Source organism: Lagenorhynchus albirostris, chromosome 1, assembly GCF_949774975.1.
Source record: "Lagenorhynchus albirostris chromosome 1, mLagAlb1.1, whole genome shotgun sequence".
Lineage (NCBI taxonomy): Eukaryota > Metazoa > Chordata > Mammalia > Artiodactyla > Delphinidae > Lagenorhynchus > Lagenorhynchus albirostris.
In genome coordinates, this window is record NC_083095.1 from 11,042,636 (window position 1) to 11,070,089 (window position 27,454).

At 39.3% G+C, this 27,454-nt stretch overlaps 1 protein-coding gene across 3 annotated transcripts in view; it reads right to left on the reverse strand.

The window, feature by feature from the left end:
- The window catches only part of UNC79 (unc-79 homolog, NALCN channel complex subunit), a 199,861-nt gene that overhangs the window by 124,131 nt on the left and 48,276 nt on the right, over positions 1-27,454 (reverse strand). For all 3 annotated transcript variants that reach the window (XM_060165773.1, XM_060165753.1, XM_060165764.1), the window contains exons 6-11: positions 26,260-26,348; positions 25,601-25,641; positions 23,386-23,414; positions 17,697-17,926; positions 15,182-15,353; positions 7,070-7,300 (exon numbers count right to left, since the gene is read on the reverse strand). In XM_060165773.1, coding sequence (XP_060021756.1) covers positions 7,070-7,300; positions 15,182-15,353; positions 17,697-17,926; positions 23,386-23,414; positions 25,601-25,641; positions 26,260-26,348 — 792 coding nt within the window. The remainder of the gene's footprint in view (positions 1-7,069; positions 7,301-15,181; positions 15,354-17,696; positions 17,927-23,385; positions 23,415-25,600; positions 25,642-26,259; positions 26,349-27,454) is intronic.

Consider the following 27,454-nt stretch of genomic DNA (forward strand, 5'->3'; position numbering starts at 1 on the left):
CTTTTTCTTTTTAAAAATTGTCATGGGGCTTCCCTGGTGGTGCAGTGGTTGAGAGTCCGCCTGTCGATGCAGGGGACGCAGGTTTGTGCCCCGGTCTGGGAAGATCCCACATGCCGCGGAGCGGCTGGGCCCGTGAGCCATGGCCGCTGGGCCTGTGCGTCCGGAGCCTGTGCTCCGCAAAGGGCGGGGCCCCAGCGGTGAGAGGCCCGCGTACCACCAAAAAAAAAAGAAAAAAAAAAAAAAACTGTCATGGCTGAGCACAATCTTCCAACTTGGTCTTGGGACATGAGTTCACCTCTTCAGATTGCTGGCTTTTCTAATTAAAGCAACTTTCCTTTCTACAAATACTTGCCTCTCAAGTATTGGCTTTTGAGAAGTGAGCAGCCAAATCTGAGTTCAGTAACAATTGTGTAAATCTTTGATAAATAAGACTATTTTAATACTGTTGGTTTAATAAAAACAGCTGCATCTTCTGAGTTATCAGCACTGTGAGCATACATTTTTATTCGACGTGGGTTTACTAGTCAAATAAGCTAATATTATATTTACTAGAGGTTTAAGATTATAAAATTTATAGATTCCATTTTAATCAAATTAAATTATTATTATGACAAGTTTTATTTCAACAGTAATTGTGTGTTATAGTATGTCTTCTTAGAAGTAGATTCCAAAATCTTTTTGGTAACCTGAAACTAAATTTATATTGAGTTAAATAATAGATATTCATTGAATATCTAGATCATTTCTAAATAAGATAAAACACCAAAACATTAACTACTGAATATAAGTTTAATTTTATCTACTTTTGGCTTCTTATTTTTACAGAGAGCTAAAGCTGTTTGGATCTGTTAATAAATGTGTTCATTTTGCCACTCTGAGAAATTATACTATGAAGAAGCATATCCTCTAGAAGTTATGAGATGGTATAATCATAAAATTTGCTAGTATGCTACAAAATGCTGGTATGTGACAAGCAATTCACAATTGTTTACTTCCTGGTCTTCGTGGAAAAATAGAGGTTATTAAGTGTTGAAAATTATAATCAATATATAAATGAAACTTCTAGAAATAATAAGGATGAAGGAAAAACCTCTTTATGCAAAATATTCAAGGAATGAGGGGTGTTCTTGTCAAGGGAAAAGATTGTAATTCTGTCCTAAGGTATCAATAGTGGCTTAGAGGTTGTGTGAAGGCTTTCAGATGAGAAAGAGGAAAGTGAAGGACAAAAACCTGAATGAAAATATGAAGTTGTAAAGGAACTGTGTGTGGGGAGGGGGGGAACATGTCTTCATCATGTCCTCAATTATTTAAAAGAACCGAGTCTTCTCAATTTTAAATTATGTTAGATCCCATATTTACTTTTGATATCTGTATTGCCATTTTGGTTAAATGGATAACTAAGTATCATTTCATAGTGACCTGTCATCCTGGTTAATTAAGTGTCCAAACCTTTTGACATTTTGACAACTTTTGATACTTTGCTTCCCCAGATCAAATCCTTATGCTTGCTTCGGCAGTACATATACCAAAATCAAATCCTAAATAAAATCCTGATCTCAAATTGACTTTGAGCCTTCTGAGAGGGCCTCTGGAAAACCTCAAAGGATTTGTTCTCTCCTAGTAAAAAGAGATGTTAAGCTAATTAGGTCTATTTAATATGTTGAACTGCATGAAAATCAAGGTCAAATAAGAAGAGATTCTTAACCTTCCCTAGCTTATATCTGTATAGGTAAATGTTTTTAACATAAATATTCCAGGAATTAGATGTAATTTCTAAAAATCTGTCAACGCCTTTTTTGTTCACTATTATATTCTTATGCTACTTTGCCTGATAGTATACAATAATGGCATAATTTTATCATCATAATTCCAGTTGCTCTCATCAGATCTTTAATACAGCCATTTTAAGCCTTTATCATTCACAGTTATTGTTTTATTCCAGTGTTTTCCAGAAAGCTCTTGCAATCGGCTACTATCCAGAATGCTTCATCTTCAGCAAAAAGGACTGTCTCTGAGACCCATGGAAAGGACTATAACAGGTAATCTGGGGTACAGACTTCTGATGGAATTGCTCAAGTAACTTTGAGACCATGCCACTGGACTGAGTAAAGATTCCAGAACTCTAGTGGAGAAGCCAATGGGTTCATAAAACTGCTAACCCAAGACCAAGCAGAACAAATAATTAATTACATGGGACTGAATGAACTGCTGAAGGAAGATGGTAATTTTTATGTGTTTTTTACTGCTGGTTCATTAATATTCTGTTTTCTGGGTATAAGATTTCTCTTAAGCTATCTATAACTCATGACTATTTAGCAGATTATACCTTTGTAAACAAAAGCAAAACATTTCTTTTTCTCCCTACCTGAACCTCCCAGAATTCAGAAACTCTTACAATACTCTTATTTATATGGCAATATAGCTATTTACACAAGTTCAGTAAGAATCTGTTCTCCTTGTAACAGGACATAATTAGAAAAATTGGTTATATTATCAAGGCTTTGACTGAAATGTCATATTTGAGAAAGATATGCATAGAATCAAATATGACCAGACAGCTTTAAGGAACTAAGGTTGACATCATGGAACCAATGCTTATAAAGCCCTCTTGGAAAAAACCAGCCTGGTACCTGACTTATGATGTTCCCAGCCTACAGGCAAATAAGAAAAGTCACTTCTTGACAGGCCCAGGAAACAGAGTATTTTGGGGACCTCGAGAAGAGAAATTCACCCAAATCTATAGGTACTGCAGATAAGTATGATGACAGATTGGCTTCCGAGCGTGGAGAGGCTTTTAAAAGTCCAATCTGAGGGACCTTCCTGGCAGTCCAGTGGTTAAGACTTCACCTTCCAATGCAGGGGGTGCAGGTTTCATCCCTGGTTGGGGAGCTAAGATCCCACATGCCTCATGGCCAAAAAACCAAAACATAAAACAGAAGCAGTCTTGTAATGAATTCAATGAAGACTTTAAAAAATGGTCCACATCAAACAAAATCTTTAAAAAAATAAATCAATAAAAGTCCAATCTGAGATTCTTTAAAAAAACTTCCAGCAAAGCAAATTTTTAAAGGCCCATGTGGTCAAATACCATTTTTGCTGCACTTATGCAAATAATCAGGCCAAATTTAATGAGACTAGACTTATGTTGTGAACAAGAATCATCTTACTTTGATTTTCTTTGATCAAAATGGTGGTAATTGAGAGAGAAATTTTATGTTTCAACAGAAAACTATAACCCATCCTGTGGATTTTCAGATTCTAGTCCTGTTCGTTGTCTTCGAGCTATTTTTAACCTCTTTATAAACTGGATCCTGCCATCTTGCACATTTTCAGCAATTAATGTTTCCAATTTTTCTACTACCCTCTTCACTTGCTGTCACTAAGAACTAAAACCTGACTGCCCAGTTCCTTATTGAGACTCTAGGTTGTCTTGTCCCAAAGTCCTGTAAGCTGAAGCAGGACAACCTGACATAAACTTCAAAGGACTTATTGCTGCAACAGTTTAGGCCACTGAGGAAGTTCACCAAACATCCGCATCTTCCATGCTCTGCTCTAGGAAATAACCATGACCATGACACTGATGGTCTCATTCATCATCTAAAGATGCTTCAAGCCCAACATCTAGAAATCTTCTTGACTGGCTGCCCTTCGGACTCAGAAACTAGGTTTACTGTCTACTCTAACCACTAATCTGTGTTTTCTTTTTATTTCCTTGTTCTAATTTATGCTCTTTTCCTCCTTTTCAGATCTCTTACCTAGCATTTCCTAACTCAAATCTTCTTTCCAAGTCAATCAACCTAGACTCCTTTTTGTGTGAAACTTCTAGGGAAGTTACAGATAGGAGAAATGTGGGGACCCACTCAGACCCCCAGAGTTGGTATAAAGATTATTTTTTATCTTTATAAAGTGAAGATAAAAAAAAAAGTGAAAACATTTGAGCTAAAGAAGATGTAGAGAGAAACCTTATCTGAACTTCCCTTACCTGACTAAAACAGAGCCTCCAGAAAAATATGGCTGCCATTAACCCCCTTCAAAGGAAGTTTCCTGTGAATTCAGCTGCCTTGGAGACAGGCTGCCCATTTCCATTGGCATCAAAATGCCTAAAAGAACTTTCCATATCTTCCCATTCAAGCCTCCTCTGAAATGCCTCCTCCCACCCCCACCCCCCGGAAGTTTGGTATATAAACCTTTTATCTCTGGTTATTAAAGAAATTACCCGTCAATGAAGAGTACTCCTGTGCATAAATATTAATAAATTTTGTCTCTTCTCTTGTTAATATGTCTCTTAACAATTAATATGCAGGCTCGCAACCACTGAACCCAAGCTATAAGAGGAATAGTTTTCCTCCCAAAATAATCACTTCTTCTTATCTTTCAGAATCAGATCACACCAGTTCTTTACTATTCCAAAAGGAACAATGATAGAAAACATATCAACACAGTCAAAGAATGCCAGGAAGTGGCATTCTTTGCACATTTCCATCATGCAAAAATCTAATTTTATATATGAGTCAGTAGGTGGCACCAAAGAAGAAAGAAGTGTATCTTGGTAAACGCAAAGAATGCTCTGACTCCTGGAAATCTAATAAAACCTACTCTTTAGAAGGTCTGTGTTCTGTTTTATCCTTAAATATCTTATTTAAACTGAAAACTGGGACTTCCCTGGTGGCGCAGTAGTTAACAATCCGCCTGCCAATGCAGGGGACATGGGTTTGAGCCCTGGTCCGGGAAGATCCCACGTGCCACGGAGCAAATAAGCCTGTGCGCCACAACTACGGAGCCTGCGTGCCACAACTACTGAAGCTCACACACCTAGAGTCCGTGCTCCGAAACAAGAGAAGCCACCACAATGAGAAGCCACACACTTCAACGACGAGGCCCTGCTCACTGCAACTAGAGAAAGCCCACGTGCACCAATGAAGACCCAATGCAGCCATAAATGAATAAATACATAAATAAATAAATGAAATAAAATAAACTGAAAACTGCCTCAAGACTTCATTGAAAGTAAACCCAAAAATCACACAAAAAAATTAAAACTTAGAAAATACCTTGAAAAAAAATTCATATATTGCTGCCAGAAACTGATTCTAGATATCCATCTTGCTGGGTTAGACACGAATCATATTGTATTCAAGAAATATGATGTCTTACCAGCTGTATATCTGAAGCCTGTGATCCACCGAGGCAGAAGCAAGAGGATAAGCACAGAGAAATTTGTCCTATAAGCCAGAGGAAAAGGAGCATTGTGGCAGTTCCTAAATCTTTTGGGCATTCCAGATGGGAGGGCAGGGACCATTCATCTCTAGAAATATATGTGAAACCACAGAAATTGCCCCTAGTCAAATGTTAGCCTTTCCACAGACTGTAAACCAGAAAAGGACTGAGCTCTTGCCACCTCATGGAAAGGCTTTTTTATTTTCTCCTGTTTCTTAATAAAAATATTCAGCGATATCAGGAAAGAATATTTCCTTAAATTTCTTAAAGATACTTTGCACATTCATCTTGCCATTCTTCCCCATCACAAACTATCATCAAAGCAGCACATCACTTAAAATGTAGTTACTAAACTCACTTAGCTATAATAAAAATTAATATAAATAAATAAAAGACTAGGTTAAAGAGAGATGTCCCTCTTCTACAGTCACTGATAATACTCTAGCGGCTAAGGTAGTGTAAGCAGATAGGGTAGGGTGTCCCCAGAGAAAGAGAACCAGGCATGGCTTTCTTGACAGAAAAGGAGCCATTTCACCTAAGTCATTTTGTGATCTAAGCCTGGCCACAATGCTTGCCCTTGAACAGGTCTCAGTAATTAATGATTTTAAGGGCAGGAACAAAGGAAAAGCAGTCAAGAAACAATAGTTCAGCAATAAAGCAGAGTCCTAGTTCCTCCTCAAGAATATACATCACAATCTGATACATATTTTTGAGTTCTGTAGGAACTAAGCCCCTCCCCCCCTACACACACCCCCTACCAGGTAGAGGATGGTAACTACATGCTGAGACCCCAGACTGGTCGGAACCTAAGGAATGATGATGTTGACCTTTTCTGACCCCCTGACTTCTATCCACTAAAGTCTGGACTCCGTCCATCTTTGCCCCAATTCTATGCTGAATTCTCTGCTCAAGCCCCTTCATGAATATGCGCATACCCTTAGCTTAAAACTTCCCCAATTTTGCTGTTCGGAGAGACACTACTTTGGGAAAGAGCCCTGGTGTTCTCCTCACTTGCTGCAAGTAATAAATCCCTCCTTCTCCAGCTCTTTGCCTTGGTTGTGTCTTTTGGCTCGACACCCACCAAGAGGCAAACCCAGTGTTTCTGTAACAATAGTGCTTCTCCCTAAGTCCTCCTCTACAACAAGGTCCAAGCTGTAGGCCTTGATGAAAACAATTCATATTTTATAGCAAGACAAGAAAATTTTAAACATAAAATTTTTCTCTGGGCTTCCCTGGTGGCGCGGTGGTTGAGAGTCCGCCTGCCGATGCAGGGGACACGGGTTCATGCCCCGGTCTGGGAGGATCCCACATGCCACGGAGCGGCTGGGCCCGTGAGCCATGGTCACTGAGCCTGCGCGTCTGGAGCCTGTGCTCCGCAACGGCAGAGGCCACAACAGTGAGAGGCCCGCGTACTGCAAAAAAAAAAAAAAAAATTTTTCTCTGCCCATTTGGGCCTCCTCCATCCCCTTTAGTGTGTGTTGTGCAACTGCATTAACCAGACTTCCTTAGGAGATAACATTCCTTCCTAACCTCATCAAGGGTCACAACTCCTTAGAAGATAACTTCCCTTCTTGATCTTGTAAAGGGCCATGATGACCCATGACCCACTACGTGCTTTGTATGTGTAGATCTGGATTCTGTAAACTGTCAATAATACATCATTTGATGTAAAACCCTTTGTCTCAAAATTTTACATACCTGGGCTTTGACCTCTAATGGGCGGAACAGTCCTCAGAACTTTCTGAAAGACTCTCTCCTGGGTTATAATCCTCAGGTTGGCTCAAATAACATTTTCCATTTCTTTCTTAGATCGATTATTGATTATGTTTTTTCATCGACAGCCTCCACTTACCCTGGCAAATTCCATTGGTTTGGGAAGAAGGCACATGACCATGACATCAAAGCGAACATCACATACTGTCTTCAACCACTTGGTGACAAACTGAGGCTTCAGCTTTTCCACTAAACTTCCAACTTCATCATCCATCATATACGCTGTGGAGTGAAACCACTGAAACACCATGGCCACCAGCCTGGCCAAGCTTTCCGTAGGGGTGTTCTCACTGGGCGTGCAGAGGCTCACCTGGAAATAGGTAGATCAGACTCTCCTTCAGCCTCCTTACATAATTATTACATGTTTGGTAAAAGACGAAAACAAAAGAAAGATGCCCCGTATAATCCATTTGAAATAGGCAGAGGTTTTTTCGGGGGTTTTTTTGTTGTTGTTCTTTGAACCTTTGAATGCCTATTTATTTATTTAAATTTTTGAACCACTTTAAGAATTACTGAAATATGATTTGTTTAAATTCTTATTAAAACTACATTTATGAGTAATTGAAATCTCCCCCCCTTGACAGGAGTGACATAATACCACTGTAGGGTAACTGCTTTACCTCGTCCTTCTCTTCTTGACATCTGCTGCAGCTTATTCACTTAACAAGAGGTAGAGGCCTTTTCTGGTTTTTGGTTTTGTTTTTGTTTTGTTTCGTTTTTTAATGTACAACTTGTCAATATTTGGCCAGGGAAACAAGTCTTTATAGCAATTGTATCTCTATCTTTTGGGCCAAAGTTTTTTTTGTTTGTTTTTTATTTTCTGTTTTTTGGTTTTTCTTGAATTTTATTTTATTTATTTTTTTATACACCGGATTCTTATTAGTCATCCATTTTATACACATCAGTGTATACATGTCAATCCCAATCTACCAATTCATCACACCACCACCCCCACGACTTTCCCCCCTTGGTGTCCATATATTTGTTCTCTACATTGTGTCTCTATTTCCACCCTGCAAACCGGTTCATCTGTACCATTTTTCTAGGTTCCACATATATGCGTTAATATATGATATTTGATTTTCTCTTTCTGACTTACTTCACTCTGTATGACAGTCTCTAGATCCATCCACGTCTCAACAAATGACCCAATATTGTTCCTTTTTATGGCTGAATAATATTCCATTGTATATATGTACCACATAATCTTTATCCATTCGTCTGTCAATGGGCATTTAGGTTGCTTCCATGACCTGGCTATTGTAAAGAGTGCTGCAATGAACATTGGGGTGCATGTGTCTTTTTGAATTATGGTTTTCTCAGGGTATATGCCCAGTAGTGGGATTGCTGGGTCGTATGGTAGTTCTATTTGTAGTTTTTTAAGGAAGCTCCATACTATTCTCCATAGTGGCTGCATCAATTTACATTCCCACCAACAGTGCAAGAGGGTTCCCTTTTCCCCACACCCTCTCCAGCATTTTTTGTTTGTACATTTTCTGATGATGCCCATTCTAATTGGTGTGAGGTGATACCTCATTGTAGTTTTGATTTGCATTTCTCTAATAATTAGTGATGTTAAGCAGCTTTTCATGTGCTTCTTCAGCATCTGTATGTCTTCTTTGGAGAAATGTCTATTTAGATCTTCTCTCCATTTTTGGATTGGGTTGTTTGTTTTATTAATATTGAGCTGCATAAGCTGTTTATATATTTTGGAGATTAATCCTTTGTCCGTTGATTCGTTTGCAAATATATTCTCCCATTCTAAGGGTTTTCTTTTTGTCTTGTTTATGGTTTCCTTTGCTGTGCAAAAGCTTTCAAGTTTCATTAGGTCCCATTTGTTTATTTTTGTTTTTATTTCCATTACTCTAGGAGGTGGATCAAAAAAGATGTTGCTGTGATTTATGTCAAAGAGTGTTCTTCCTATGTTTTCCTCTAAGAGTTTTATAGTGTCCGGTCTTACATTTAGGTCTCTAATCCATTTTGAGTTTATTTTTGTGTATGGTGTTAGGGAGTGTTCTAATTTCATTCTTTTACATGTAGCTGTCCACTTTTCCCAGCACCATGTATTGAAGAGGCTGTCTTTTCTCCATTGTATATTCTTGCCTCCTTTATCAAAAATAAGGTGACCATATGTGTGTGGGTTTATCTCTGGGCTTTCTATCCTGTTCCATTGATCTATATTTTTGTTTTTGTGCCAGTACCATATTGTCTTGATTACTGTAGCTTTGTAGTATAGTCTGAAGTCAGGGAGTCTGATTCCTCCAGCTCTGTTTTTTTCCCTCAAGACTGCTTTGGCTATTTGGGGTCTATTGTGCCTCCATACAAATTTTAAGATTTTTGGTTCTAGTTCCATAAAAAATGCTATTGGTAATTTGATAGTGATTGCACTGAATCTGTAGATTGCTTTGGGTAGTAGAGTCATTTTCACAATATTGATTCTTCCAATCCAAGAACATGGTATATCTCTCCATCTGTTGGTATCATCTTTAATTTCTTTCATCAGTGTCTTATAGCTTTCTGCATACAGGTCTTTTTGCTCCCTAGGTAGGTTTATTCCTAGGTTTTTTTTTTGTTGTTGCAATGGTAAATGGGAGTGTTCCCTTAATTTCTCTTTCAGATTTTTCATTATTAGTGTATAGGAATGCAAGAGATTTCTGTGCATTATTTTGTATCCTGCAACTTTACCGAATTCATTGATTAGCTCTAGTACTTTTCTGGTGGCATCTTTAGGGTTCTCTATGTATAGTATCATGTCATCTGCAAACCGTGACAGTTTTACTTCTTCTTTTCCAATTTGTATTCCTTTTATTTCTTTTTCTTCTCTGATTGCCATGGCTAGAACTTCAAAACTATGTTGAATAATAGTGGTGAGAGTGGACACCCTTGTCTTGTTCCTGATCATAGAGGAAATGCTTTCAGTTTTTCACCACTGAGAATGATGTTTGCTGTGGGTTTGTCACATATGGCCTTTATTATGGTGAGGTAGGTTCCCTCTATGCCCACTTTCTGGAGAGTTTTTATCATAAATGGGTGTTGAATTTTGTCAAAAGCTTTTTCTGCATCTATTGAGATGATCATATGGTTTTTATTCTTCAATTTGTTAATATGGTTTATCACATTGATTGATTTGCGTATATTGAAGAATCGTTGCATCCCTGGGATAAATCCCACTTGATCATGGTGTGTGATCCTTTTAATGTGTTGCTGGATTCTGTTTGCTAGTATTTTGTTGAGGATTTTTGCATCTATATTCATCAGTGATATTGGTCTGTAATTTTCTTTTTTTGAGTATCTTTGTGTGGTTTTGATATCAGGGTGATGGTGGCCTCATAGAGTGAGTTTGGGAGTGTTCCTTCCTCCGCAATTTTTTGCAAGAGTTTGAGAAGGATGGATGGGTGTTAGCTCTTCTCTAAATGTTTGATAGAATTCACCTGTGAACCCATCTGGTCCTGGACTTTTGTTTGTTGGAAGATTTTTAATCACAGTTTCAATTTCATTATTTGTGATTGGTCTGTTCATATTTTCTATTTCTTCCTGGTTCAGTCTTGGAAGGTTATACCTTTCTAAGAATTTGTCCATTTCTTCCAGGTTGTCCATTTTATTGGCATACAGTTGCTTGTAGTAGTCTCTTAGGATGCTTCATATTTCTGCAGTGTCTGTTGTAACTTTCCTTTTTCATTTCTAATTATATTGCTATGAGTCCTCTCCCTCGTTTTCTTGATGAGTCTGGCTAATGGTTTATCAATTTTATTTTTCTTCTCAAAGAACCCACTTTTAGTTTTATTGATCTTTGCTATTGTTTTCTTTGTTTCTATTTCATTTATTTCCACTCTGATCTTTATGATTTCTTTCCTTCTGCTAACTTTGGGTTTTGTTTGTTCTTCTTTCTCTAGTTCCTTTAGGTGTAAGGTTAGATTGTTTGGGATTTTTCTTGTTTCCTGACGTAGGCTTGTATAGCTGTAAACTTCCCTCTTAGAACTGCTTTTGCCACATCCCGTAGGTTTTGGATCATCATGTTTTCATTGTCATGTGTCTCTAGGTATTTTTTGATTTCCTCTTTGATTTCTTCAGTGATCTCTTGGTTATTTAGTAACATATTGTGTAGCCTCCATGTGTTTGTGTTTTTTACTTTTTTTTCCTGTAACTCATTTCTAATCTCACAGTGTTGTAGTCAGAAAAGATGCTTGATATGATTTCAATTTTCTTAAATTTACTGAGGCTTGATTTGTGACCCAAGAAGTGATCTATCCTGGAGAATGTTCCGTGCGCACTTGAGAAGAAAGTGTAACCTGCTGTTGTTGGATGGAATGTCCTATAAATGTCAATTAAATCTATCTGATCTATTGTGTCATTTAAAGCTTCTGTTTCCTTATTTATTTTCATTTTGGATGATCTGTCCATTGGTGTAAGTGAGGTGTTAAAGTCCCCAACTATTACTGTGTTACTGTCGATTTCCTGTGTTATAGCTGTTAGCAGTTGCCTTATGTATTGAGGTGCTCCTATGTTGGGTGCATATATATTTATAATTGTTATATCTTCTTCTTGGATTGATCCCTTGATCATTATATAGTGTCCTTCCTCGTCTCTTGTAACATTCTTTATTTTAAAGTCTATTTTATCTGATATGAGTATTGCTACTCTAGCTTTCTTTTGGTTTCCATTTGCATGGAATATCTTTTTCCATCCCCTCACTTTCAGTCTGTATGTGTCCCTAGGTCTGAAGTGGGTCTCTTGTAGACAGCATATATATGGGTCTTGTTTTTGTATCCATTCAGCAAGCCTGTGTCTTTTGGTTGGAGCATTTAATCCACTCACATTTAAGGTAATTATCGATATGTATGTTCCTATGACCATTTTCTTAATTGTTTTGGGTTTGTTTTTGTAGGTCCTTTTCTTCTCTTGTGTTTCCCACTTAGGGAAGTTCCTTTAGCATTTGTTGTAGATCTGGTTTTGTGGTGCTGAATTCTCTTAGCTTTTGCTTGTCTGTAAAGCTTTTGACTTCTCTGTCGAATCTGAGTGAGATCCTTGCCGGGTAGAGTAATCTTGGCTGTAGGGTCTTCCCTTTCAACACTTTAAGTATATCATGCCACTCCCTTTTGGCTTGTAGAGTTTCTGCTGAGAAATCAGCTGTTAACCTTATGGGAGTTCTCTTGTATGTTATTTGTCATTTTTCTCTTGCTGCTTTCAATAATTTTTCTTTGTCTTTAATTTTTGTCTGTTTGATTATTATGTGTCTCCGCATGTTTCTCCTTGGGTTTATCCTGTGTGGGACTCTGTGCTTCGTGACTTGGGTGGCTATTTCCTTTCCCATGTTTGGGAAGTTTTCGACTATAATCTCTTCAGATATTTTCTCGGGTCCTTTCTCTCTCTCTTCTCCTTCTGGGACCTCTATAATGCGAATGTTGTTGTGTTGAATGTTGTCCCAGAGGTCTCTTAGGTTGTCTTCATTTCTTTTCATTCTTTTTTCTTTATTCTGTTGCGCAGCAGTGAATTCCACCATTCTCTCTTCCAGGTCACTTATCCGTTCTTCTGCCTCAGTTATTCTGCTATTGCTTCCTTCTACTGTAGTTTTCATTTCAGTTATTGTATTGTTCATTTCTGTTTGTTTGTTCTTTAATTCTTCTAGGTCTCGGTTAAACATTTCTTGCATCTTCTCGATCTCTGCCTCCATTGCTTTTCCGAGGTCCTGGATCATCTTCACTATCATTATTCTGAATTCTTTTTCTGAAAGGTTGCCTATCTCCACTTCATTTAGTTGTTTTTCTGGGGTTTTATCTTGTTGCTTCATCTGGTACATAGCCCTCTGCCTTTGCATCTTGTCTATCTTTCTGTGAATGTGGTTTTTGTTCCACAGGCTGCAGGATTGTAGTTCTTCTTGCTTCTGCTGTCTGCCCTCTGGTGGATGAGGCTATCTAAGAGGCTTGTGAAAGCTTCCTGATGCAAGGCACTGGTGGTGGGTAGAGCTGACTGTTGCTCTGTTGGACAGAGCTCAGTAAAACTTTAATCCGTTTGACTGCTGATGGGTGGGGCTGGGTACCCTCCCTGTTGGTTGTTTGGCCTGAGGCAACCCAACACTGGAGTCTACCTGGGCTCTTTGGTGGGGTTAATGGCAGACTCTGGGAGGGCTCACACCAAGGAGTACTTACCGGAACTTCTGCTGCCAGTGTCCTTGTCCCCATGGTGAGCCACAGCCACCGCCTGCCTCTGCAGGAGACCCTACAACACTAGCAGGTAGGTCTGGTTCAGTCTCCCCTGGGGCCACTGCTCCTTCCCCTGGGTCCCGATGCACACACTATTTTGTGTGTGCGCTCCAAGAGTGGAGTCTCTGTTTCCCCCAGTCCTGTTCAGGTCCTACAATCAAATCCCACTAGCCTTCAAAGTCTGATTCTCTAGGAATTCCTCCTTCTGTTGCTGGATCCCCAGGTTGGGAAGCCTGACGTGGGGCTCAGAACCTTCACTGCAGTGGGTGGACTTCTGTGGTATAAGTGTTCTCCAGTCTGTGAGTCACCCACCCAGCAGTTATGGGATTTGATTTTACTGTGATTGCGCCCCTCCTACCGTCTCATTGTGGCTTCTCCTTTGTCTTTGGATGTGGGGTATCTTTTTTGGTGCGTTCCAGTGTCTTCCTCTCAATGACTGTCCAGCAGCTAGCTGTGATTCTGGTGTTCTCGCAAGAGGGAGTGAGAGCACATCCTTCTACTCCACCATCTTGGTTCCGATCTGTCCAAAGTTTTAAATGTACACTTTCCTTCTGGCTATTAGGAATTGTATGTTAAGAAGTCCAAGACTGGCCTTCAGAAGAAGCTGAATCAGGCACTCTCTGCCCCTCAATCAGAGTTTGGGACTAGAGCTGTGTCCCAACCACCTTCTGCTACTAACTGGTTGTTAGCAGTGACTGTGGGCAAGTTGAACTGCCTCTCTGGGCTTCTCTGTCCTCATCAGAAAAATGAAGGGGTAAAATAGGCAGTTTTTAAATTGATGGAGGACCACTTAGCCTGGAAACTGTGTTCTCCTCTACAGAGAGAGATGGACTGTAAGAATTTCCCCTCGAGACTGCACCTCCCTATAAGCTTTTCCCATATAAGAAATCTGTTACATAATCTGCACTAGATACTTTTAACAAGTTAAGTCTACAAAGTGAAATTTCATAAATATCTTCAGTAAAAAATAATCTATATATATTTCAGTTCTAAAATGATCAGATTTAGCCAAGAATTTCCTATCAGTAATAATTCTGAAACCTTAGAGCCCCCCCAGTTCACCATATTATAAATAGACCTTCCAAAACTGCTCATCACTTAGTAATTCAATCATTCTGAAATAATCTCTTATTAAGCACTGAAGTAGCGTTCAGGAATATAAGAAATAAGTAAAACGCTATCTTTGCCTTCAGGAGTTCACAATAATAGTCAGTATGTCATTAGATAGTAAGTTCTAGCAGCAAGACATGCGAAATCAACAATTAAACTCCAATTTGGCAAAACAAAACAAAGCAAAACAAAACCAAAAAAATGTGTGAAAGCATAAAAGAGATGTATCACTTTGGAGACTTAGCCCATGTCTCCAACGGACAAAAACAAAAGTCTGCTTTTCTGCAGAACTGGCAAATTCAGCATGCTTGGAACTTTGGATCTGTATGTTTGATCTTTCCTGAATGAATACTGCAGTTGAATCAGTCAATAGCAATCAAATTCCTTGCATTGGTTTGGCTATAATTTTTCTGGCTGTATTGCAGACTTGCCATAAATACACAAAAAGCTCCACAGAGACTGAACTTTCAAGCAAACTTTCATGTTGATCGGATGAATGATCTGTAAATTATATTGAATCCAATATTTCACAATATACCCTAGCAACTTTCCCACTTGTTTATTGTCAAACTGTGCATTTCCAACAGTTTAGGGTCTGGCACGGTAGGTTTCAACACCTGGCTATTCATTAGAATCAACTAGGGAGCTTTTTAAAAAGTTCCCAAGATTCTGGGGTGGAATCTGGGCAATGGCATTTTTTAAAAGCCTTCCCAGGTAAATCCAATGTGCAGTCACTGTCCTAGAGTATAGAGTCCCTATGCTAAGTTTAATTTTTCACTATTTACTATTTACTTCTTTAAAAAGAACAGAAGAAATTCCTCATCAGCGCAATGTTGGAATGAAACATAAGAAAGCAGAGAAGAGTTAACTTCTTTTCTTACTAAGAACCATATTCCAAATTGACTGAGTAGCCGCTGGTCGTGTTTATCATCATCTTTGTTGTCAAAGTCAGCGTTATCCAGGGAATGGTGGGAGGAGGAGAGGCCCAGCTGCCGCCGGCGATTGAGCTCATGTTCCCGCTGCTCAGCATGGAACTCGGCTTCTTTCAACAAGCTGCCAAAGGGGAGAGATTTCAAGTGAGACTGCCAAAAAACACATTCGAGATTATGACCTATTCAGAGCAATTACTTCATGAGTACTCAAGCATTACTCATTGCTCTCCTTTAAATTGGAAGGAGCCTAATTTCCTTACTATTTTCTACTCCATCCCCATTTCAAAGATGAACAGACAGAGGCACAAAGAGGCTACTTCCTCCAATCAATTAGAATCAAGCAGAACTGATGCCTTCTGGCTTCTAGTTCACCAACCATCCCACTATATGTCAGTGCTTCTCCTATATCTAATATGAAGCTGTGTGGACATCAAATGCATAATACAAGGAAAGACTGAGGAACTGGTACCCAGATGGAAAACTATTTAATATCTAGTATTCAAAGACCTGACAGTGAGCAACGAAGGTTCCTTTTTCACTTGCTAAGCAAATGACAATTTAAAAACATAATACCCAATGTTGGCAAGGGTTTAGCAAAAACTATCAGTTTCATACGGTGATGTATGAAATTCACATACACTCTCTGAAAATCAGCTGGGTAATGTATCAAGCACCATTAAAATATTCAGATCCTTTGACCCAGTCAACCACATCTGGTCATCTACCCTAAGAAAAAAAATATACAAACAGCACTATACACAAAAATAGTTATCAGAGTTATTTTTAACAGTAAAAAAAAAAAAAAGGAAGAAATTGAAATATCTACTGGTGGAGGAAAATAATCTAGATAAATATTATGTAGGCACTAAAAAGGATAAATGTGGAAAGTACACAACATGGAAAAGAGCTAATGGTATAAGGTTACATCAAAAAGAATGTGGATACACTGTGATTACAGTTATGTAAATAAAATATGCATTTGAATAAACCTAGAAGAACATGTGCAAAAGTGATGATGATGACAGCTGTATGGTTGATTTTTTTTTCTATTTCCAAACTTTCTGTAATGTTTTATTTAGCAAACATTTATTGCACTTCTACATGTATCAGCCACTGGGATAAGAGAAACAGAAGACTTAGTCTCTAGCTTTAAAATTTGCATTCTGGGGCTTCCCTGGTGGTGCAGTGGTTGAGAATCTGCCTGCTAATGCAGGGGACACGGGTTCGAGCCCTGGTCCCGGAGGATCCCACATGCCGTGGAGCAACTAGGCCCGTGAGCCACAAGTACTGAGCCTGCGCATCTGGAGCCTGTGCTCCGCAACAAGAGAGGCCGCGATAGTGAGAGGTCCGTGCACCACAATGAAGAGTGGCCCCCGCTTGCCACAACTAGAGAAAGCCCTCGCACAGAAACGAAGACCCAACACAGCAAAAATAAATTAATTAATAAACTCCTACCCCCAACATCTAAAAAAAACTTGCATTCTAATATTTTTTCTTAATTTTTAAAAATCTTGCCTCAGTGAATATTATACAAAAAGAGAACAAATCTAGAGGCTATCACTTCTAAAGCTTCCTTTTTTGTGTGTGACAGAAGGAGAAAAAGCCAGAAGCCTGCAGGATCAGGCCCCTGCCTTACTCCACAGTCTTCTGGTTTACTCCAGGACCGAATTATCTAGAGCTCTCCCATCCTTCACTGCTATCAGTCAGGTCTGGGACAGCCTTATTCCCACCTCTCACTCTGACTGGCGCCTCCACTTCATTCCCCTAAGACCCCCTACTCTGTGTTGTCATTGTGCTCACCACACTGGATTGCAATTTCGTTCTTCTGTTTTTATAGTCCCTACATGGGTAACTTGAAAGCAGAGGTTACATTTTACTCTCTTCTGTCTTCCAAGTGTCTGATACATGCCTGGCACATAACTGGCATTAGATAAAAATATTTGTTGAATGAATGAATTAAAACATCGTCACTGCAACATTGTGGAAGTTGAGCTGCCCGGCTGAGGGCACTTGAAGTTGAATTAAATTTGCACATCTCGGACTTCCCTGGTGGCGCACTAGTTAAGAATCCGCCTGCCAATGCAGGGGATGTGGGTTCGAGCCCTGGTCCGGGAAAATCCCACATGCCACAGAGCCACTGAGCCCGTGTGCCACAACTACTGAGCCTGCGCTCTAGAGCCTGCGTGCCACAACTACTGAAGCCCACGTGCCTAGAGCCCGTGCTCCACAACAAGAGAAGCCACCGCAGTGAGAAGCCCGCACACCGCAACGAAGAGTAGCCCCTGCTCGCCGCAACTAGAGAAAGCCCGCGTGCAGTAGCAAAGACCAATGCAGCCAAAAATAAATAATAAATAAATAATTTTAAAAATAAAAATAAATAAATAAATTTGCACATCTCAATGTGAACAGGGTGGCTCAAAGCAAAGGCAGTGTTTTCAGGGTAAGTTTCTAATGAAGCTGTTACCTAATCACCGCCTCCACGGCGCAGACAAGTTCCTCGGCACCACATTCTCGAGTGTTGATGGGTGGAGGGGAGGTCTGATAGAGGTGGGTCTCCGAGGCAGCTCCCAGTTCGTTACTGTGATGATTTGAGTGGCATCTTTTGCAGTACCGAACAGGCCTGTTTCCGTGACGACCACAACACCCTGCTGAAAAGCAGGTGACAACAGCTCTTCTAACGTGGGAACTGCAGTTCTAGAAGAAAAAGAGTGAAATCAATTAAAAGTCACCACTGAGGTAAATTTGGCTACTAATTGGAACAAATGGAAACTTAAAGGGCCACTGGAAGTGGCAGCGCATTTCTGAAGTGCCACTAGTTTCCAAAATGCAGGTCATCTCTAACCAGTGAGATTTCAGCTATAGTTAAAAATAAAGGTGAGAAGTGGTTTCTATTAGTGTGAGTGGTAGAAACGTTCTAAATATGAGTGAAACTGTTGAAAAGTCCTCTGTAAAGTGACCTCAGCCATGAGGCATGGGGGTCTTCCTGGATTATTTCAAGTTAGCATTTCAAGAGTTTTCAGCAGAAATATGAAAAAAAATTAAAACTGTGGTCCAGAGACAGTGCATCACAGCACATGAGAGTCGGAAACAAACAATTTTAACCCCTAAAATAAACTTTCAAAATTATTTTATCCACCACCTAAAGGGCCGATTTCCACTGCAGCTCATCTGTCCTTGGTGCGTTCAAGGACAGGCAGGGAGCTGTGCTGCACCGAGCTGATGACCCCAAAGCTGGCCTGTCCATCCCCACCGGCACTCTTTCTATCAAGACCTAAAGAATATGTCAGTGGACACCACAGGAACATCAAAACACAGCAAGAAGCATTCACAGACTCAGCGGCTGACATTAACTAGAGGAAAGGAGTCAACAGATGAAGTGAGAAAAGTGGTGCAGTATAAGAGAGATTCTGAAGCTCAGGGGGGGTTATTATCAGAGCTGCCCTGACAAGAAGCAGGGGAGAAAGGCAGCGCCCACATAATGCAATTTGAGGAGCAATCAGGAAATATCCCTGACCTCTGCACAAAACTGTGCCCAAGCCTTTTAGAGATGTCACCACCACATAATCAATGTCTTGTGTCAAGAGAGCATTTCAGTCTTTCAACAGAGCTTATTAAGATGGAACACACTGAAAAAGAATGACTATATGTATATGTATAACTGAATCACTTTGCTGTACATCTGAAACTAACACAACATTGTAAATCAACTATAATCCAATAAAATTTTTTTAAAGATGGAATATAATAGGGGAAGTAATATCCTAAGCCATTATGAACTCAGGGCTTGAGGAAGACTGAAAACCTTCCATGACAGATATCTTGCGAAGTACGGAGACAGAAGAAGGAAAAAGGCAAGTACAAAACCTATATCCAAACATTGACAATGTATTGAATTGCCTATCGGAACAACCATTTCAAAGTAAGGCTTGTTCCACTTCGATTTTAGCACAAGGCTTTGGATACGAGTGCTAGGAAATCTCATTTTCTGAACAGGACCCAGGTCAATAAATCATAAAAGCAAGTTTAAATTTTTTATGATCTTTTTTCCCTTTTATTAACGAGTTTTTAAAAATTATTTGTTAAAATACAGTGTGCTTCCTCTGCATCTGAAGCCCAGGTCTTCTTCAGCATCCAAGTCAGCCCTGACTTCTCCAAGTGAGGTGTCTTTCCTGCTTTGTGCCTTTTCTTTCTCTTTCACTTACTAAATTTCATTCTGGAAGCACATGAATCCTTACTGGTTTGGGGCTTCTCCAAACCAAACCAAACCAAACCCAACCACATCACTAGCAGGGTGGGTTATATCGGAGTACATTGTTAGTGTTTATTTCTTCCTTCCAGTTATAGTTAGTCTTTGTTCCTCTGGGATTCCCACTGTTACATAAACAATAGGATGTGGATATGGGTTTAGTGGGTAGTTATTAGCTATAATAAAGTCCCAACGTTTAAGGCCTACAATTTCCAATCCTATTTTCTGGTCACAAATTATTTACATTCTTCCCACATGCAAATTCCTGGCTGGAGGTCCAAGGTCTTCTTGTGTAAATTAAGTCCAGCTGTGGGTGAGGCTCTTTTGGTTTAGTTCCTCAGATATGCTTTCATGAGCCTTGAATCTGGATGGGCTGTGGCTGCTTCAACCAACAGAGCACGGCAGAAGTGATACTCACAGGACTCCCAAGGCAAATTCTAAAAGGACATGCAGCTTCCAACTTGCTGTCTTAGAATATTCTCTCTTCAGAAGCTTCCTCATCAGGATACTCTTAGAACTGTGCCATGGTCAAGGCACATGGAGAGGCAATGTGTAAGTCTCTACTCTAAGCCCAGCCTTCAAGTCACCCCATCCCAGAGCCCAAACATACGATCTAGATGTCTCTAGGTAATTCCAGCCCCTAACTAGTCAAGTTAGTCTTCCCAGATGAGGCCCCAAACATCATCAAGCAGAGATAGGCTGTGGACTGTGTCCTGTCCAAATCCCTGACCCTCAGAATCTGTAAGCATAATTAAATAGTTGTTGTTTCATGCTGCTACATTTTGAGTGATTTCTTAGGTAGTATCTGGACATACTGTGTATGTTAGTATCTGGAATATCAACTAAAAGTCAACCTGCCTTATCCCCATGTGCCATCAATTCTAAATAATATCAGCAATAAAATACTTTGCCCCTAAATAACCTTTGGTTGGTCAAAGTTCTAAACAGTTGCTGTGGTTCCTCCTAAGTTTTAATAATATATTTCCAAGCCACAATCAGTCCTAAACCCTGTGGACTCAGCTACATGCATTCATTTCAAAAGTAAATTAGAGAGATTTCCCTTAGGTTCAGATTCAGCTGGGCATGTTTTCAAAGGTTCGCTCTAGCCACTCTGTTTCATTGCTTTGAATTTTAAATATAAATAAATAATTCCAAGTGGTCTCACAGAACAGCAGAATTGAAATAAAGCATCTGTCTCTCGATGCTTATTTGATACAGTTTTTTAATTTATTTTTTTACTGAAGTATAGCTGATTTACAATGTTGTATTTGATACAATCTTGATGTTTATCTCAAACCTACTATTCAAATGTAGGAATATGTAGTACTGAATATATAGTATTGAAAGACACAAACTTTGCCCAAAGCAAGCTCAAACAATTCTGATCTATTAGGAACTTAAGGAAAGTTCTCCAAATTAACTTTCATATAAAACACAACATTTATTAAAGGATAAGTAATAAAAATGTGCTAATTTTAACTTTATTACTGAAAATAATTTTGTCATATAAAGGAGGGGAGTATTAAAAAATGATCCACCCTGGGTGTCAAGTATGTTACGTATACCACCAGAGCCAGGAAATGCCAATTTAGAAATAAAACTGTTTCTCATCCTAGTCTCTCCAGCTTGTAAAAGATTCTCAAAGTAGGAAATAGCCTCGGAATAAAAATGAAATCAAAAGTATGCTGAATGACTATATGATCCCTTGTTAAAACTTCAGAAAGCTATATAAGGCGATGCCCAGTTGAGCCTTCCAGCTAGAACAGGGCTTCTAATAATTATTGTTAAGGGCTGAAATGCCCAAAGTATAGAAGGCATTTCTATACTCAAAAAGAATTATAGATGTGCCTTTGACGGCACTGAACCCCAATTAGATTCACTGAAAATCCACAAAGTTTTAAAGAGAGGCATACTAGCAAAAGTACCACCAGCAGACCAAATGGGACAGACACAGTTCAACACGAAAAGAGGACTATGGAACCCCAACTTCTACATACAGGAAGCAGACTGAGAGGGTTACTCAGCTGCAACATGGGCCATTTCTTATTATAAAGGAAAGATGTCTTAAAGAGTGGAGCAAAGATCCCAGGAAAGAAATGACTTAGGAAACTATTCCCAGGAAGCAAAATCAGATCCTAATCAAGGCATATTTGCTATTCCTTAAAGACAGAGGAACTGTTGACATGTTCCTGGCTAGAGCTGCTATTGACTAGTAACAGCTACCTGCTTCCCCTTCCTCTTTCTGAACAGAGGTCTATTGCTGTTATCCAATCCCTGTCTCGCATTTTGTGTTGGGTATGTAACTTGCCTTTTTAGTTCACAGGTCTCTGGTTCAAGAAAATTCATACCCGAGGGGTTTCATCAGTGACCAGACCAGATGCAGATCATAAGACAATGGACTTTAAGCCTGAAGCCATAAATGGGTAAGACTTTTGGAGGTCTTACAAGGTGCTGAGAGTATTTGGTACATGGAAAGAATGTAAGTAGTGATGCCCAGAGGGTAGATTGTGGTACATTAAATATGACCACAAAATTCTTGCTGCTCCTTCTATAAAGAGGAGGAGTCTATTTCCCCACTCCTTGAAACTGAGCTGTCCTTTGGACTTGCTTTGGCCAATGGAATGCAGCAGAAGCGATGCTGTGTTAGAATAAAAGGTATATGATACAAACTATGATTTAGAAATTAGTAATGAGTGTTCTTCTTTCTATAGTATAATGCTTGGAAACGCAGCATCGTAAATGTGATAAAACATAACATTTAACATTGTAAAAAAAAAAAAAAAAAGAAGTGATGTTGTGTGACTACTGAGCTTCAGGTTCAAAAGGCCTTGCAACCTCCTCTCTCGTTTTCTCAGAACACTGATATCTTGTGAACAAATCCAGCCTAGCCTCCTGGAAGATGAGACACCTAATGGAAAGAGGGAGGGCCAGACACCCCTGTCATCCCAACCATTCCAGCCATCCCAGCTGAGGCCCCAGACATGGGAGTAAAGTCATCTGGGACCAACCAGTTGCCAGCAAACCCACTGATTGCAATTATCAATACATGAGTGAGCCTAGAGGAGTTTATCAAGAGAACTACCCAGGCGAGCATAGGCAAAACTGCCGATCCACAGCATCGTGATCAAACAAATGTTTGTTGTTATAAGCCAGTACATTTTAGGATGGTTTATTAGGTGGCAATAGATAACTGAAACAGCCCTCTAAAGGTATCCACTCATAAACAGCTCCCAAAAAGCATAAATGACTTGTACATAGTCTCATAGCTAGGTGGGAATAGAGCCGACCAGAACCCAAGTATCACAACCAACTAGTGCAAAGTTCTTTGTATCACACCATACTACCTTCTCTTGTACTTTTCAGCAACTGGAGCAAGAAAAGAAGATGGAAATGGCTTAGGGAAACTGTCATGAACAGTGGCTATTCAAAAGTGGAATCGTTAACTAGAGATATCATTCAACTTACATATAAATTAATATTTTCCATATATACTTGGTCTGGGTATGTTTCTGACACACATATATTGGACTATTTGCATTCCACTTCCAAACAATAAAGACTTTTAGCAAACACGATCATCCTTTACCAAAGTTAAGTTGCATGTATTGCATTGTCACTCACACCTTTTTGTATTTAGACTTCTATCCCAGAGTTACACATATGCTTTTATTTCAGATTACTTTTCAGAAACACTGTGCATAGATGGGTAAGCAAAAGCAGAAATGTAAATAGAGACCATCCAGACACAGCAATCTTGCATGCTGAATTATTTCCTTTCCCCCTTCACAAATACAGTGACATGTACACACTGGGAAACCATGGTGCAGAAATGAGGCAGATGTCAATGAATGAATTTACATACAAACACAGCAAATCATGCCCCACCACACAGATGGTTTGCTCTTACCTTCTTCTGACATATAGCAGATATTTCAGCTGTAAGGGGAAGGTACACAAAATATCAACAAAGAAAGAGAGCCCGTTTTAAATAAGGGCAGCCACCAAGGTGAGCAAAAAACAAGCTTAGTAACACAACCTCCAGATTTGGCCAAAACAGCTTCTCCCTCCTCTCATAAACTGTCATCTAGTTATGTTTAATGAGGTTAAAAATACCTGTGGTATGTTTAATGAGGCTGCAAATATTTTCACCTATCCTTAGAAATAATTCAATCTTCTCAGACATGACTTAGAATTCAGATCAAATAACTTTAACCTCACCCCCTCATTTGACAGAGAACAAAATTGAGGGTTACATGGCTTCTTCAGAGTCACACAGGCCATCAATGGTACAGGCCAATCTGGAGCAAATGTCACTGGATTCCCTGTCTACTGTTCTTCCATTATGCTATGACACTGAGTTGATGTGATATGCTTAGAGTTTCACCATGGAGATGATTTGCTATATCAGAACTATAGAAAAAAACTTAATAACTTGGATGAATTAGACTCAAACTATCAACTTACATCAGTCCTTAACTAGTGCAAAACCAGCTGCAGGCTTATTTAAGAGAAAGCAATTTCAAACCCATGGATTGGCCAGCTGGAGTAAAGCTGTCAAATTACTTTAGTACTTCAGGATTGACTTTAATAAATGGATAAAACCTCTTTTTAGTGGGCATACCAATTATTTCCATGAAAACTGATGCTTGGGTGTAATTGAAAATAATTTTTCCAAGAATCTGTTAACATTTCCCATGAAATAGTAAGTGTTCAAAAAATAGACTAAATGCCTATGTCACAATTTATTAAAAAGATCAACGATAAATGTCTCCCAAACTCTGTCTGGAAATTATGAATTAGCAGATGTCAAATCAATGAAATTAACAACTCAGTTGTTAAAACTGATTTTGTATAATTAATGGTTATTTAACAGTTTGATATCTTGGAGTTTATCTTAACCTGAGGTTAATGGGTCACATCTCTGGATAAATAATGAAAAGTTATTATCAGTTTTCTTCCACAGATGAATATCATCTGCAGATCATGGCCAGAATTCAGCAACATATCTGAAATTTAAAACATAGTTTAGAACCTGACTATGGGTTTTACCTCAGAGCACTGGAAGTTCACTAATTTAAGGGGAAAAAAAGGTTACCTTTACCCATATAAGCCCAAATCTTTTTACAGATATTCTTATATAAAATTTTTAAATGTCTCTTTAAAGGATATAGAGGCTGATATTATTGACCCATTTTACAGATGCAGAGCACTCACTAAACAATTTATTTCTTCAGGTTGAGATAACCTAATATTAAAAGTTAGACTACAAAGAAGGAGTGTAATTATCATCAGGCAAAGACCTTAAGTTTTGAAAAAAGTGTTTACCGAATTTAGTTAACATGAGGTTTTTACATTTCTTTTTAAGTGAGGCCTTTCGTAAAAATTCTTTTATTATCTACCTCTGAAGTTATAGATCAAGTTCTTCCTGGGTGCCTGATCTGTGCTCAGTATGCCCCCAGCTTTTTCCACTTTTCATCTTTCCTCTGCTAAGTATTTTTCCTGGTCATTTCATCCTGCAATTAGGTGGCTGGAATACCTGCTTCCCCACGTGTAGGGAAACACTCTGTCTGCAACGTGCCAACTTATCAGGCACAGCTTTCAGAACTCTAGCAAACTGCAAGCATTACAATCTCGTCTTTTCACTGAGATGGGTCAGATATATTTATCCCCATTTTACTGAAGGGGAAACTGACTCTCAGAGCGATTAAATAATTTTCCCTAAAAACACAGAGCTGGTAACCGTGGCAGGAGAAAGACCCACTATTTATGCTCTTCTCACTGATGTTCCTTATTTCCTTTCTGACTTGCACAGCAAACTTGCAGGCAACACCTGTTATATACACAGAAAACCCCTTAAGGCAAAATCCAGCTTTGGTCATACAGAATCCTAATTCCAACACCTACCTCTAATTGTGGTGGAGATGATACCTCTTCCCTCATTATTAAATGTGTGGGTATATTACAAGCAAGACATTGATATCATGCTTCATATCAGTGAATATGCACAGAAAGTAATACTTTGGTTGCTGTCTTTGTAAAATAAAACAGTACAAAAGGAGAAAAATCAACGGTGCCATTAGTCATGATTACTCATTATTCATCCCTTCTGAAGTAAGCCATACCTTGCGGCAGAAGAACGTCAATCAACCATTCACTGTGGTCCCTATAAAGAAAAACAGAATTCATTTTTGAACTTTGTTGCAATGTTACCCTTCCACATGAATGCTTATAAGCTGCACGCTATTGCTAAAAGGCTTTTAATATAAAGGATGTGTAATTAAGAGCACTATCATAATAAACTTTTTAAATGTCTAATGCATTCCATCTAAATTATAAATTATAGGCATTTCATCATACTCAGTTATCTTTAAATGATACTTTCCAGATGCTAATTAAGTCAACCAAAATACAGCATGATTTGTACAAAGCTGAGTGTGATTCTGTGAAACGAACAAGCATAGAAAACCCATATGAATTTTATGTCATGTTTGAAAACCACAGCTTTCTTTTCTTTTTCTCGGCGGCCTTTTTCACAGGGTCACTTGAAGAGTGGAGCTGTTTTATTAAGTGGAATTGCTTTCTCTTGTCACATGGAGAGAAATACTGCAATTTTTCAGAGCTGAAATCTTTTCAAATGAAAGTTTGATATATATTAAATATCTGACAAACTAACCTTTAAAAAACAGAGAGGCTAGTGGAAAATGAAGGTAACAACCAATTTAAGTCAAAGTGATTATTCTTCTCTTCTCATTGTAGCCCTATTTCCTTTTCTTATACCTACCCTGCAATCCTCTGGCTGCATTCTTCACAGAGATACAATGGGGGTGGTTTATCACCCAAAGCTACAGACAGGGAGGGGTCTATACACATCTGAAACACATGAAAAGACAGAATGAACTCTCCTGTTTATCACGTTCCCTATATCAAGCGCACAAATGTTTCGATAATAGATTTTCGAAAGCAAAGCAGAATAAATATTTTCAGTAAAACCCATTCAACCTAAAACTGTTTTCCCACATTGGATGTTTAAATGTGGCTGCTGTGGTTTTTCATTTCTCCTGTTATTTGCAATTCAAGTCACAAATAGTGTCAAGAAATCCACCCTCTGGACTTCCCTGGTGGTGCAGTGGTTAAGAATCTGCCTGCCAATGCAGAGGACACGAGTTCAAGCCCTGGTCTGGGAGGATCCCACATGCCGCGGAGCAACTAAGCCCGTGCACCACAACTACTGAGCCTGCACTCTAAAGCCCGTGAGCTGCAGATACTGAGACACAACTACTGAAGCCTGTGCACCTAGAGCCCTTGCTCCACAACAAGAGAAGCCACCACAATGAGAAGCCTGTGCACCGCAACGAAGAGTAGCCCCCACTCGCCACAACTAGAGAAAGCCCGCGCACAGCAACGAAGACCCAATGCAGCCAAAAATTAATTAATTAATTTTTTTAAAAAAAGAAATCCACCCTCATTCTATAAAGATAAAAAATCATCTTGTGGGTTTCCCTGGTGGCTCAATGGTTAAGAATCCACCTGCCAATGCAGGGGACACAGGTTCGTGCCCTGGCCCGGGAAGATCCCACATGCTGCGGAGCAACTAAGTCCGTGCTCCACAACTACTGAGCCTGCACTGTAGAGCCCACGAGCCACAACTACTGAGCCCATGTGCCACAACTACTGAAGCCTGTGCGCCTAGAGCCCATGCTCCGCAACGAGAAGCCACGACAATGAGAAGCCCGCGCACCGCAACAAAGAATAGTCCTGGCTCACCGCAACTAGAGAAAGCCCATGCGCAGCAACGAAGACCCAAAACAAAAAAAAAAAAAAAAAAAAATCATCCTGTTCTGTGGCTGTTCAAATTGCTTCTGTATTACTCATATAGTAACTCCTTCTTTAATGCAGTAAACACAGTAATCTCTCTTTGGGAAAAGGAAAATGTATTATTAAGATTTAAAAATCATAACGGTTACCAAAATGCTGGC